At 35.0% G+C, this 15,730-nt stretch overlaps 1 protein-coding gene and 1 long non-coding RNA gene across 2 annotated transcripts; one reads left to right on the top strand and one right to left on the bottom strand.

Moving 5' to 3' along the window:
• Window positions 1-8,072: 8,072 nt before the first annotated feature.
• LOC116201424 lies at window positions 8,073-10,358 on the bottom strand. Its single transcript, XR_004155871.1, has 3 exons — window positions 9,301-10,358; window positions 8,997-9,067; window positions 8,073-8,383 (listed from the first exon to the last, which is right to left on the bottom strand). It is a non-coding gene; the product is annotated as an uncharacterized LOC116201424 (long non-coding RNA).
• A 1,018-nt stretch (window positions 10,359-11,376) lies between these two features.
• LOC116198652 (protein LURP-one-related 5) lies at window positions 11,377-13,086 on the top strand. Its single transcript, XM_031528849.1, has 2 exons — window positions 11,377-11,870; window positions 12,384-13,086. Exons 1-2 carry the CDS (start codon window positions 11,646-11,648, stop codon window positions 12,795-12,797), a joined length of 639 nt encoding a protein of 212 aa, XP_031384709.1. The 5' UTR covers window positions 11,377-11,645; the 3' UTR covers window positions 12,798-13,086.
• Window positions 13,087-15,730: the final 2,644 nt, after the last annotated feature.

Genomic DNA, 15,730 nt, shown 5'->3' on the forward strand with positions numbered 1-15,730 from the left:
GATGTTCTGAGAGGAACAGTGGCAGAAAGAATTTGTGGGGTTTGCTCGGTGCTCTTAGACATTTCGGTGGATTGACTCGTTTGAGTACTTACAGCTCTGATACCATTTAGAAGTAGAATGAGAGCAAGAAAATTTGTTTTATTTCATACAAATGTGTGGTGTATACATACAATACATTGACTGATTGAAAAAGGAATGAAATAATTACATAATAAATTAGCCAAATTACAGGGCAAATAAATGGAAACATAAATGATATTAAGTAGGAGAATCGTTGACTAAAATTTGAGAGTGACCTGCTCCTATATATACTACCACTAAAATTGAAGAAAGAAAAGAGATTACCGAGGATTCATGACTTTATTATTGTTATGAGAGAATATAATGACGATTATTTGGGCTTTTTATTTATTTTTTATCATTTATCTTTTGTTGGTTGTATAGGCTGATAATTTAGCTAGTTCTTCATATTTTTCAAATGGATCAAATATCTATTGAGTCATTAGAAATTATGCTTGCTATTATTTCTATATATTACGAGATGATGAAGATGTTCTTTTGCCTATGTCATGTAGCTATGGAAACACTTCTATTAATTTTTGTACACAAGAATGACTCTGTGAGGTCTATGGTAACTAATGATATGTCCATTTGTATGTCTTTATATATAATATGTAGAAAAATTGTATTGCAAATTCTTTGAGTTTGCATTTCGGTGAATTACTTGTGGATAAAATTAAGATTTTGATGAAAAGGAATTAAGGCCGACATCATGGGTAGTTGGTTGTAATACTGCGGCCAGTTCACTATACAATGGCATAAATAAAGAACAACACAAAATCTATTGACAATCAACTGGTGCAATAAACTGTACAGGCGATTTTGTCATTCTTTGAAAGTGTTCACTGTGGAAGAGCTCCCTCTGTGCCTCGAGCCTTTCGTTTTCGTTGAAGATTGTTTTCTTTATCACGATGCTCTGAGTTGTTTGAAGTTCTTCATCGGCTCCATCTCCAAATTTAGTTCCGCTTCGTGTCCGATCCATCTCTAATGTACATCACCAACATAACACATATTACATTTTTTTTTTGTTAACAAGTAAGGATATTATGGTAAATTTACATTCATTTCCAATCAATTTGTTTTACATACCAAATACTGTAATATTATATTACCATTCATATTTTCAATAATTTAATATACTTACCAAACACAACAATTTTCAAATACAATTTATATTCCAAGTAAAATTGTAAACATGTCAATTTTCTCAATAATCTTAACATTCTCAGTAATCTAACAATTCGCAAACCTAACCGCCCTAAAAGGTGACAAAATTTGTGCTATTTTTTTTTTATTTTCCTCTTTTTGTGAAATTTACCCTATTCACTTTTATTTGACTAACTACGAAGGCCATTACACCAGGAAAATTTTTGATTACATTTATTTCATATTTCTTTTAATTCCAGAATGTAAGTAATAAATTTAAAATTTGAAAAATAATGTTGGACTAAAAATATTGATGCAGGGCCGTCCTTTTATATTTCTTTAAAAATTTGGCTAGCAGTATTGGTAAAAGGCATGGGCATGGTCATAATCTCCTATTTAGAATAGAAATAGAATAAAAGAGGGAAAAAAAAGGTATTTTTTTTCGATGTGTACTCTGATATTCAGAAGCCTAATAGGGTCTAACTAATTCAGTCGAGAGATCGAGTATTAAATGTTATTCTCCCTCCCAACAAGTGCGTTTTTCGGGATTCGAACTTGTGTTCTCTTTCTTACGGAGATGAGTTACTTACCACTCAACCAACACTTTTGTTGATTGAAAAAAAAAGTATTTTAGATTACCTTATTTCCCTCTCTTTCTCCCTCAATCGTACCAGACTCGAACCTCTAACCTTCGATTACCCACTTTTGTTCATGATGTCATCAGCAGCCACTTGGCTAGAGGGAAAATGGTGCTCATCGTTGATCATTATATTTACTTAAACGAGATGGTCCACATGTTGCAGGAGATAAGAAAGGGTCATGGATGCTGGGCCACAGAGGCCAGACCATGTGCGGCCCAACTTGAGATAATACCAAAGAAAAGATCAATGATCATAACATGGAGGAAATAAATAAAGTTCATCCACAAGAAACTAAATAGTAAAGGCAAAGTAAGCTTTCTCATGTTTTTTTTTGTCGGAAGGATAATTCGAACCGGATCGGTAAATTAAGGGGTAAAACTTTTTCGACGTGAATTTTTTTCAATCACAATACCTGAAATCGAAACCTTGTTTAAGATGACAAAGTGCCGAACCACTTGAAACAACCCACATTAATTCTTGCTTTTTTTTTTACAATGATATGTTTGGTCCTCTACCTTTACTATCACTTAAAACAACCCACGTTGGTTCTTATATTTTTTTTCATAACGATACTTTTGGTCCTCTACTTTAATCTCTTCAATTTTTTTTTCACGACGACACTTTTGGTCCTCTACCTTAATTGCTTCAATAATTTCTCTATCATTTTTCTTCAATCTTGTCCTCCACCTAACATGATTTATTTACTTGAACCATTACTTCTATCTTTCCATCCAAAAAAAAAACAAAAACTGGTGTAGGATTTTTTAACTAAAAAAATTAATTTTTGAAATTTTAAGTTATTAAATATAAAAAAGGGAGGATGATGATCGGAGACGAGAGAGTGGAGGTGGTGGGAGGCATTTTCGCTGCCTTCCAACCTTGGAATGTGGTCATCCGCGAGCTCTAACCCAGTCGACTACCATTTACTAAAGGGCGGTGGAGGGGGTAGAAGGTGGTGGGGCTCAATGCTGACCATGGCAGTACCCATAATTTTCCTTTAACCTTGAAGAGAGCGATTAGGGAGTTTATTCTTATGCTTACCGAAGAAATAATTCTAAAGATAAGAATATATATATATATATATATATGGATTTTTACCTAAAATGATTCATGATTTGTCCGTTTTATCAAATCTATCCCATAATTTACTTTTTGCATCAAATCTATCCCGGCGTTATCTTTTCCGTTAACATCTAACAACGGTGCTGACGTGGCACGTGGAGAGATAGTGGACCACACTTGCCACGTAGGCGCTACGTCAGCACGACCGTTAGATGTCGACAGAAAAAGATAACGCCGGGATAGATTTGATGTAAAAAGTAAACTATGGGATATATTTGATAAAAAAAAGCATATGATATATTTGACAAAACGGACAAATCATGAGCCATTTTAAGTAAATACCCTTATATATATATATATATATATATATATATATTCTTATGTTCACGGATTTGGTGGGATGTCGTGGGCGAACCGATTTTAGTGTCCACTGTTGTCCCTACAGCTAGAGCGTTTAAGCCAAGAAAAATCTAAAGCTTACCGACTTCCATTTCCTTCCCTCTCTTTTGAATTGGTGTGATTTGATTTGACAGACGGAAAATTGCAGACACGTCGTCTCTCTGAATTGGTGCGGTCTTTGGTGGAATTCTGGCTCCTTAACTTTCATAGTAGAAGATATATTTCTTTAAAACCTTGTCCGTTTCACATTACTTTTTGAGTTTGTACTTTGTATAAGGACGGGCTTCATGGTATATTAATATATTAATAACGTAATAAAAAAACTTAGGAATGCATAAATGCATTAGTAAGGTGAACAAGCTAAAGGGAACCTCTATCATGATCTGATGATGATCTGATGGTTTTCAAGGGCCAACTTCGATTGAACTTCAAAATTATTAATGAATTGGAAGCGCGAAACATTGTGTTGGACCTCCTCATGACATGCATGCATGGATTTGATTTTATGATTTCTTTATAAACTTTACGTAAAATAAGGAAAAGGCTCTTTCTTTTTATTTTTTGGTGTAACAATGAAGTTTTGTGGATTGAATACTAACCTAATCACCTCCCTGGCTTAGTTCAAATAGAACATATAAGTCAGAGATAGTGCCTTAACAGGAGCTACTTCCCATGACCTCCTGATAAAATTTGAATATGATAATACTCCTTATTAAACCACATGTACAACTTATGTACTAGGATTGACTTTTTCCGTGAATTGATAGAGTATTCGCATGAACTATGAGAATTAATTGGGTAAAACTCATAATCGCTCATAATAAAAGAAAAAGAACCCAAATTGCAATGCATTATCCTATCTCTTTTCCCTCTTCCCAACCAAACTCAAACCCCTACAGTTAATTGACCATATATCTTCGTATATCATGCCATATGCAACAATTAGGATATGGGGAGACTGGTATAACCATAAATTATGCATATAATTACCAGCATGAAGTATTTCAAGCAGTTCAATACTTATTTCCTTTAATAAACATCAACGACGGAGATAGTACAGCACTAGGGGAGGCAATTGCCCCTCCCGAGATTTGCTGTTCCAATTAGATACATATATAGATTTATCAAGTTTTAGAATTTTATATACCCTTAAAAGATAGAAATGCCCCCAAAAATGTTTTATTATTTGACTTTTGCCTTTCAAAATTTCCGTAGAAACCTTTAGTGAAAATTAAAAATTTTAATTTGCCTTCCTGATATTGATTTTTTTGGCTCCGTCCCTGAGTAATGTTTCGGATTCGTATCTTGTGAATGGAAAAAATTATGCTAATAGAGCTATACTATCTTAGTGGGCCAATTCGATTCGAATTGAATTAGTTATGACCCATTAATTTTCAGATATTATGATACATCGAAAAGATAATATTTATAAATAATACAAATTTTTTTTCCCGTAAGTTATGGGCCGGACACACGTGATCATTTCCTGATACCATTCCCAAACCCAAGATATTTCAGAAACATGCGATCCCACCGTACATGACCGTTGAGTTTTTGAGTGATCTAGAATGACTCAACATCATTATATTGTCATGCTCTTTCTTCCTATCAAATTTAATTTGTGGAGGAAGTCAAAATGTAACCATGTCCACAATTTTTTCCGCGTGAAGCCAGTGCAAATTAAATTTTAAGACTCCTTAGGGTGGAAAGTTTATACATCGATATGAAAGTCTGGTTGAAAAATTTCATTGACCCATTGTCGAGCGAGTGCTTCAACTTCTGCCTTATCGTATGGGACATCTAAATGGAGTGACATGACCTTTATATGTCAGGGAGTCCTCCGTCAAATATAAAAACGTTTCTGATTTGTCATCCATCAAAATGATACAATTTCTTTATTCAGAAATACATAACATATCATTATATCCTAAATATATCGTGATATATATAAATATATACGTGGCACACTAAATGGAGATTTTAGTTTACATAGTACATATACACAGTATATGTTTATTCTTAGAATTTGTTTCCTCGTGGTTCTTCAAATTACTTCAAGGTCTCCATTATCCTAAGCCCTTGGTATTCTTGACTCTTTACGTGGAAAATCAAGGAGAGTACATGAACTCAGCCAGAAATGATTCTTGGTTTATTTTTAATTTTTGCCCACCCTAATTCGTCTAGTTATAAGAATCACAAAGATCCTCATTTTATTCTTATAGACTCGCCACATGGAAAACATTTTCCACGCTGGAGATTGCCCCTCTTCTGGCAAACATGCTGTAATCACACGTGCCTATAATTATTTTTAAGGTTTGGTTGAAAAACGCGTGGCTTTAATAATTTCTTTTACATATATATTGGAAATTTGGAATACATGTGATGTTGATAGCAAAGTCTTTTCAGGAGATATTGCAGCTTTTTATATGGCTTCTACAATTTTTTTAGGATATATACGTCTTAAACTGAACTATTTTAAATGAGATTACTTATAGTATTACATACGTAGAAGATTTGATGGTTTTGAAGTCTGTACAACTTTCATGCTTCATCTTATATAAATCATGTACATGTCCACTAACTTTTGAGTTGTTAAATTTTTCGAAACACTCTATTTATGGATAGGAAGGTTTGGAAATTTATGCATTTCGTGAATCATATAGTACACAAATGCAAAGAATATGTCTGACAACATGGAAACTACAGATATTAGTAAGCCTTTTTTCGACTCCTGAGAGGACTTTTTATAAAAGGTACTTTAATTTATTATAATTTATTTAATGTTATACCTTCAAAGAAAAAAATATAAACTATCCTAGGCTATGTACAAATTAAGTTGAAATGAAAATAGAAAATATTGAAAGGTTATAGGATTACGATTAACCCCTTTTTTTGAATTGAGCTAAATAAAGGGAAGAGAGAGAAGACGAGAGGGCTAAAGAGTACAGGAAAAGGAGATGCGCCAAAACATCTTTCATCCTCAGGAATGCCTTTGATTTTTTATTCTTAAAAATAAAGGAATAATGGCTTATATATATATATGTATATATATAAGTTCCATATGAAATTAATTTAGGCTTAATATTCAGTTCGAATACGGATTCTTTTTAAAGCCTCACTATTCCCTAAATATTATTAACTTCCACTTTAATTTGGCTAACAACTCTTTTTCTCATTCCTGACTATATAAAATGTGCTACCTAAAGATATGTTTTGACATGAAATAATCATATCTTGTTAATTTCATCAGATGAGAATGGAGTTATCAAATTTTAAGAAAAATATGACAACAAATGAAAATCTATTGAGTCTTCTGAGTGAAAAAAAAGGGTGTATGATAAGTGGGATGTGGATGCACGTAGGGGTATGCATGGATATCGAGTATACTCGGAACCGATTGGAAACTACCCATTAGAATAGGGTCCGGATAGTAATTTAAAAAATCGGTAAAAATAGGTTACGGTTTTGGTTCTAACATACAGGGTACCCACGGAACCGATATCCGGAATCTATTATTTTTTTTGAAAAAAAATAATTTTATATTTACATAATCCTCTACATATGATGTAATAACTACAAAATCCTAAGGAGAACTTATTTGCTTTATCTACTAATAATAGCTACATTATCTTTCTTTTTTTCTAAATAGTTACATAATCTTTTAGTTGTATATTTGCTTTGTCTATTATATAATCCTAAGGAGAACTACATAATTATTTAGTTTTGTGGATGGATATGATCCGATTAATCTCTGTCGATATTTATTTATTTTGCGTGATTGTAAATGAGATCTTTTCAATTATAGTTATTTATTTCATTTATTGTGCTTAAAGAGAAAAAAAGTTACAAGTTCCAACAGGGTATCCGGAACCTGTAGTATAATCCAAGTTCGGGTACGTTTCGATTTTATGTTTCAACAGGGTAGGATTCGGTTTCATAATCTTGAAACCTGTCTCTCACAAGGTATGGTCCAAATATTGTGGAAAAAAAAGGTATTTGAACCCGCATACCCCTAAATACATGTATTGGATGGGCGGTTAGGCTAGCTGACTAATTTGCATTCAACTCTTTTCAATTTGCTGGTTTGAAAATATTACCAATAATCTAATATAATATATATATAAAAGTCGGAACAAATTTTCCTATCCTCACATGGGATAAAGAAAGCCTTTAATATTGAGCGGTTCTTCCAATTCCAACTAATTGAAGAATGACACTTGGGTTAATATGATTATGACATATTATAATTTATTAAATACATTAAAGTATATTCTGTGAAAAAAATTGTAAGGCCTTAAATTAGTGGAGAAGAACTTCCGGATATTTTATAATCATTATAAACTAGTTTGTAATGCACAGATTTTTAATATATTTGTTTTATTAAAAGTTGTACTAAAATACTTTTAGAAGACAAATATCATAATGAAGTGTTTGCTATTTGATAAATTTGTATTCCAGTAAGATTAATAAAAAAAAATACATAATTTAAGGTCATAAAAATAACACGTGGAAAGATTATTTTAATTTCTTTTAGCAAGTGATTTTTCTAACGAACATATAATATCTTCAATTAGAAATCATACATGTTGATAATTGAACTAGTTAACATATAAAGTATTTAATTTAATTTAATTTTTAAATAAATAAACAAGTAAATAGATATGCCTAATACACTTTTCTAAAAATAACCTCTTTTATATAGATATTTAAATGTAAATTTTATAAACTAGTGGCACAACACGTGCAATGCTTCCCTTATTCCTATTATTGAGGTACGATATGCTTTATTTTCAATAGACTGTATTATTGATTTAGCAAGCAACTCTCCGCAATACATGTGACGTAATGATGAACATAAATACTATTTATTACAAAGTATTGGGACAATTACATGGACTCCGATCCTTCTCACAGCAATTTTTGCATAATGTCCTTGCCCTGTCCATGGTTTAAAATTGATGTATTAGATAATCTGCTTCCGTGAAAAAAATAAATAAATAGTGAATGACAATTGATGTAGATAGGGGCATGCCTTTCCGTTCAAGACATGAAAATTTAGCTTCATATGCTCATCCCTGCGGAGAATACACATACGGATGCGGTAAAGTTGATAGTAATAAAAGCTGAAAATTCAGCAACTCCCGATCAGAATACGGATGAGTCTCTTGTAAACTAAGAGCACCGCAAGGCTGACGAGTCTCTAACTTGCACCGCATGTGTAATTTACTTGTGTACTGGACGAAACCCATGCTTAGAAAATAATTTCTGCTTTCATCTGCCTACCAACCACATATGTGACTTATGTCTGAGGCATTTGATGATGATGAAAGTAGCCAAAGTTGTATTACGTGAGCAAGTAGATATAGTGTGTAACAAAATACGAATGGAACGAGTCAAATAAATCGAAACACTCTGGACTACAAGTTATACGGCAAATAAGAGGGAGAGATAAATTCCACGAAACACTGGGACAAGCACCTTTTCTTTTCTTTTTTTTCCATGAAAGTAGTTCACAATAGGTACCACAATTTCAAAGTACAGCCTCTAGAAAATAACATGCTACAGATATAACTACTCTACAGACCTGTATACACCTACTTCTTGCATTGAGGACAGTATTTGCACGTAACTACTACCCTGCAAAGAAACAACTATAATAGAGAAAATGGGTAAAATTACAAGCGTTACCTTAATATTGATCAAATGGCTCCATCTAGGCTTAGGTATGCCATTCCATGCAACCACTTCCGCAGTAACTACTGATAGAGGAGCAATTCATTGTCATAGGCTTCTATTAATAAATATAATTCAGTTAAAAAATTAAGTGGTGGCTACTCTATATAAAAATTGGATATTCCTAAATCGGCCAAAAACTACAATGGGATACAAAGTAACAACATGCACAAAAATGTAGATATAGAAATAAATATATGATAGAGCAAACACAAATATATAAAAATAAAAATCAAAGGAAAAGCTTTACAGAAAATACCATCAATGGCATTTGGGGCAGACCGATGCGGATGGGCACAGGAGCTGCCTGCTGCCATGGATGGGCGACGATGGTCATGGTGGAGTATAGCAGTTAGACGGACCTGTTCTGACATTCTTTGTTATTAGCAAAGCTCCTCCTTTTTTGTTCAAGTGTAAGCCTAGCATACCAATTATAGCAAGATATTCCTTTCTCCTAGAAGGAAGGCATAATTATATTAAAGAGGTAAGCATGAAATCTAAGTGAAAGAAAGACTGGATGCAACAGTAAATTCACATAGGAATAAAATGAAGGCGGAGTAAACTTGACATCAGAGGCACGAATAGACAGGTATGGAAGCATTCACCTCTGCGCTGTGGCAATTAAAGTATCAAGAAACGTGAGAAGAGCAAAGTGTCTGCACAAACATTAATGAGCAATTGGATATTGGGTGATGTTTCGGACGTGAACATGTCAAAATAGGCGGAGCAAACAATCCAAAACTGTTAGCAAAACTACATTCCTTGTGTATTAGTTCATTTTGTGCGAGTTTCCGGCATGCCTAATTCCAATTCAATAAGCAAATCTATATTATTGGCCCATCTAACGAACAAAATAGTAATGCTGGAGCATAAGCACGGATACTTAGGAGTGTATATATATATTATACAACTAAGAGGGAGAAATGGAGGACATGACTATGTAAAGTGCGGGATGTACGTGCAATTGGGGCGATTTAGGAGCAGCAAGTGTAAGAACTCCGTGGAGGATTTTGCGAAAAGTTACGAAGAGATGATAGGAAAGAGACCATCTTGAAGCAGCAGATGCGAGGACTGGCAGGTCTCATAGCATGGCGAGGACGGCGGTGAGGGCGCTCTTAGGGGAGGCGGTAAGGGCGCTAGCCTGGGCTGGGTGGAGTACGTTCATGAAAATTTGCAGGGGAGGCGGTGCGAGCAGATGGGCGGAAGGAATAAACGGGAGGGAGAGGAAAGGCGGGTGGTGGTGGGGGTGCCGCTGCCAACGGATGTAGAGGAATGCGACAGAGAGGGAGAAGGAGGGAGGGGCAGAGCGGGAGAAGTTAGCGCTTGAGGGAGGGAGAAGGTGCAATCAAGTAAGAGCATTGGGTTTCTAGCGGGAAGCGACAAGGAGGACGAAAAGTGACATTCACTGAAGGCACTGTTAGTGCGAAAAGCAGGATGATCGAGTAAAAAAATTAAAATGGTTTTTAAGGGGGAAAAAAATAAATTATCCCAATGGCACGGGAGGAGAGAACATAGAAGGGTTGAGGTGGCTTTAAAAATTAAAATGGTTTTTGAGGATAAAACAATATTATCCCGGGGACGAGTACCCAATTTGAAAAGCGGGATGATCGAGTACCCAATTTGAAAAGTAGGTTTTGCCGATGTACATTTACAGAAATATATGATGATTTGTGGAATTTATTCTCTTTTTTTGCCGATTTTTGCTTCAGCACTAATTTTGGCACCCTCAGTCTCAGTTCAAGTTTTATTTATCTTCAAATGAAATCATTCATAAAGAATTTGATATCTAAATCTAAATTCATATAAAAAAATGACACTAGATTAAAATAAATTAATGTCATATCAAATCTCGAGCATAACCCATATCCCAATCTAATATTTGTTTGCTAATACAAGAATTTCAATTAATTGTCCAAAGTTGCGGCCAAAAAATAATTTATTTGTACAAGTTGTCTTGTTCCGAACTAGACGGACTTAATTTATTTCTATTCTCAGATATTATTCAATTATGACCCAGATCACTCTCTGTTCTTTGCGTACATTAATATAATTTTTTTTTTTCAGTATCACTTTGTATTTAGGAGTATGATAGACCTTGATTAATTCAAGGTCGACTTGCATGGGCTCACCATGGAATAACACTATTCAAATCGTGAATTATATTCATAAACAAGATTCCAATCCGATATTTTGTTTAGAGAGAATAGACAGGCAAATCATTCCAACCAGCTATAGAGAATATTAATATAATATTTACTATTGCTTTTGCTTTTTTTTTTTTCCCCCTTACTGGCGGTGAAAATCTCTAGAAACATTAATAAGGGCACATGTCGTCACTGAGCTGAAGGGCCACCCATTTCTTCTTTGCTCTCGGTCACGCTCTGCGCGTCCTCTCCCTTCTCTTCCCCACCTCCCCCGGCCCAACGACTACACGGGGAAGAAGCCCCATATTTATCCCACCTTCCCTCAACGCCTCGGATCCTCCGTAACGGCCATATTCATACTGTGAAGACTCTCTCTCTCTCCCTGTGTTCAAATTCTTCTGTGTCCGGCATTAATTGGGATCTCGAAGAAGTACGCAGACAGAGTGCCCGGTTGCAGAAAATGAGAGGGGGCCTAGTTGGGGAAGATGAGTTCGTCTGCACGGAGGAGACCCATCTGACCGTCCTCAAGACATCCCTCTTCTTCGCCGGCGACGGCTTCACCGCCTACGACTGCAAGGGCCAGCTCGTCTTCCGGGTCGACTCCTACAGCCCCGTTGCCCGCGACAAAGGCGAGCTCGTCCTCATGGACGCCCACGGCCGCTGCCTCCTCACCGTCCGCCGCAAGGTACTAAACGAAACGCTGCCTCCTCAAGCTGAGTCGGCTCGGTCGCTCGATGGTCATTTTTCATAGAGACCGATTGGGCTAGCCACAGTCAGTCACCCTCACCTATTCACTCAACGCCCCCTTTCGGATATCAGATGATTTCGATTCAGTTCATTCTAATTCGGAAATCTTGCATTTTTTTTTTTTCAATGAAATCTTGTATCGTTTAGATTCCAAACGACATAATTCAATTGACTCGAATTCTTGTGAAATCAAACTTAATTCTCGCATTTTAGAGGATACCGAACGGACTGTTTCCGAGTCAAATTCCTCGTAACCGCTTCAAAAACTGCATACCACAGCGGTTTCCTTTAATGGGTATCCGTCGGTTTGATTGCAATTTCATGTAATCAATTTCTTTACCTAATTTAACCCAAAAAAAAAAAAGAAAATCAAATTCAGTTTCTTTTTTTGGGTGAATTATTCAAATTCAGTTAATTCATAATTATTTATGTTTTGTCGGGGCTTCCGCAGAGACCGAGCTTGCATCAGCGATGGGAGGGGTTCAAAGGGGAGAGGGCGGACGGCCAGAAGCCCATCTTCAGCGTCCGGCGATCGTCGATCATCGGCCGGTCGGATGTCACGGTGGAGGTTTACGGCAGCCCCGGGGAGGAGTACCTCGTGGAGGGCTCCTTCGTCCAGCGTTGCTGCACCGTCTTTAACGCCAACAGGGAGTCGGTGGCTGAGATCCGACGCAAGGTGGACGCATCCACCCAAGTGACCCTTGGCAAGGACGTCTTCTCCCTCTGCCTAAAGCCCGGCTCTGACAGCGCCTTCGCCATGGGCCTCGTCCTGGTCCTCGATCAGATCACCAGCGACGAGGACGTCAAAGACGCTGTCCAAGACGGGGCTGAGGTGCACCCGGCCCCGGACGATCAGCTGCCGTAGGATTCGGGGGTTGGATTGGACGTTTGGATTTTCGGAGATGTCTATTCCATTGGGGGACCTCTTTGGTCTCTGTCTTCGTTCCATGAGATATTTTCAATAATATTTCTAATTAGAGAGAATTTCCCCCCGATATTTTCTAAAATTGGAGATGTAGAATATTATTATATGGGAAATGTTAGTCCGAATGTTGACTTGCTGAGGTGAGGTGAGCTTCAAGTTGTAACTCATAGATTGCGAATGTTATTGACCCGAGGAAGAAAATCTTAAATCGTCGTTAACAATTTCCCGATTTACCTTCTTGAATTGTCGTCCACGTCTTGCATTGGCAATTCGGATTGATCTTCTCGGGTCTAACTCGAGGTCATCCTTAGCGTCTAGTTGTAATATCCAGATTCCGATTCAGAACCGCCGTATTTCCTTTCCGGGTAGTTGTTGGATAAACAACCGACTATAGGTGGTGGAGTGGGGGGTTTGGTGGTCCGACTCATATAGCGGCTGACTTCCTAACCAAGTGGACTAGGCATAGACAGCTTGGAGCTCATCGCTACCTCGTAAGAACTTTGACGCCATTTCGTATTCTTAAATTCAGATCTTCCGTGATGTCTCTTCTATGTATTCCCTTTGCTATTAAATTTTCTAAAATGAAATGAAATGGCGGAATTAAAAGGCAATTTGCTAGTATTAATTATTGATCCACTCTCAAAATTCATAATTTTCCCCCAATTCCTCCTAATCTTATAATTCCGGTCAACTCTCTAAAGCTAAGGTTTCGTTGACTCTCCGCGGGCCTGGAGGATGCAATAGCCAATTGCCGCATTTACTTTGGGTAAATAATCACCGAAATTGAATTTATGAAGAGAACTTTGTTCCGGACATTGAATTAGTATTAGCATATATGAAAAGAATAAATATACTATACTCATATTAACCGAAAAAGAATAAATTATTCTGAGAGCTTAAGGAAACAATTCCCTTTTACCAGAATAAATCATGTCGGATATATTCTACCCAAAAAATCATTTCATATATATACGTTTTAATTGAGAATTGGCCTATTTTAAGCCACAGATTCATAGGAGGCCGACATGTCAATTCATGAACAATGTTCACCAAATAAAAAAAAAAGAAAAAGGAATTATAATAATAAATTCATGAACAATGGGAAATTCTGGACACTCTTTCATGCACATTGCCTGATAACTGTTCACGTCAACTCTTAACCTTCAGTGATTCCTTAAAAATTAAATTCTTCACAGTAATTTAGCTCTATTGAGTACTTTATTTATATGAAAACACTACGTTTTTCACTTTAAAAGTATTAGTTCATATATTTTAAGTAAAATTAAGGTAACTAATTAAAACCTTTTAATTTCTAAAAAGTTTTTAGCTTTCAATTTTGAAATTTTAGAAAATGTTTCGATTTTATTAATTTGATATCTTTCGTATAATAATAAATCACTCATAAATTTAAATATTTAAATTTAAAATAAACTTAAATTTAGTTTGTATTTTTATATATTGAATTGAGTAACCTTGATATCTCACGCATTGTGTAGTTTACTTAACATTTTATTAATAGATTTTTTAGTAAAAATCCAATATTTATAGTTTGATTTCTAAATTCTTTTTCAACATTTTGTCATTTTATTTACTTACTAATATTTTTAAAATTTTTTATCACCAATTTAAAATTAGTTGCCAAAGTGGACAAAGTCATAAGTTATGGATAACAAATTAATTATTTAAAAATAAAAATTTATTAATTTTTTGCAAATATGATTTTACATGTAGTTTATGGTCAATTAAATAGATTTTCATTCACTAAGAATTCACAAAAATGACATGTAAAATTAAATTAAAGGTCAATTAAACTCTTCTATATTGTTACATTTTTTTTTCATTTTTCAAAGCATATTTACTTTGTTTCGATATATTTATATTTATTTTTATAGAAATTCGTTAGTTCGCTTCATGATGCCAATTATGTTATTTTTCAGCCGAGGTCAAAGATGAATTGATGGTGCTTTTTCCTAAAGAAAATTGGAAATATGAGTGTGGGTGGCTTGGTGGAACTAAAAATTAATTATTACTTGTAATCTAAGTTATATTTAACAGATTTAGACAACGGTGAGTTGTTGAATGACAAGCTGGGGATTTCATTTTGGGGGACAAATGGAGAACCACAGTGATTAACCTCGCCATTATATATTATAAAATATATAGGAAAACAGCAATATAAGGAATTGATATATATTTTATTTTATATTTATTTTTTGGATAAAATAGACCTACCATTTATAAGTAAGACGTTTTCACATATTATAAGCCACATTTGCTTTCCAACCACATATAATAGGTTAACGTAAGATCCACAATTTTAAAGCACATACTCCATATTAATCATTTTTTTAAATTTTAATACTGTGTAGTGGCACAAGTCTTGATCAGATAACTAACAGGTTTCGAGTTCAATTTCATCGATAAGGCAATAAGTGGCTCTTTCATATGCCCGTATTTATACTATATCTATGGATCTCCTTTACAATTGGAAAAAAATAAAAAAAAATCAAATCCAAACAAAAGTTCAGCCACGCGAAACATTGTTTTAGGGTAGACAAACCAACTTACAAAGCAATAGCCCGAGTAGAAAAATCCCAAATGAAAAGCTTTAATATGTTTTGATCTTTCAAAAGAGATTTTCTTCGATCCTTTAATTAAAAAGAAATTGTCCCTTTATATTGTCGTATTAATTTTTTGGGAGAATTCACATTATAAAAGATGGATACAATGATATAACAAATATATGGACTTCACTAAAACAATAATTTTAATACTCCGAGGGAATTTAGAATGAGCATTCCGACTCTCGAAGCAAAGCCCAGAAGCCACTAGTCTCCTTGTTACATTTTCCTAACCTATTCTGCCACTTGGGT

Source organism: Punica granatum, chromosome 3 (assembly GCF_007655135.1).
Source record: "Punica granatum isolate Tunisia-2019 chromosome 3, ASM765513v2, whole genome shotgun sequence".
NCBI classification, from domain to species: domain Eukaryota; kingdom Viridiplantae; phylum Streptophyta; class Magnoliopsida; order Myrtales; family Lythraceae; genus Punica; species Punica granatum.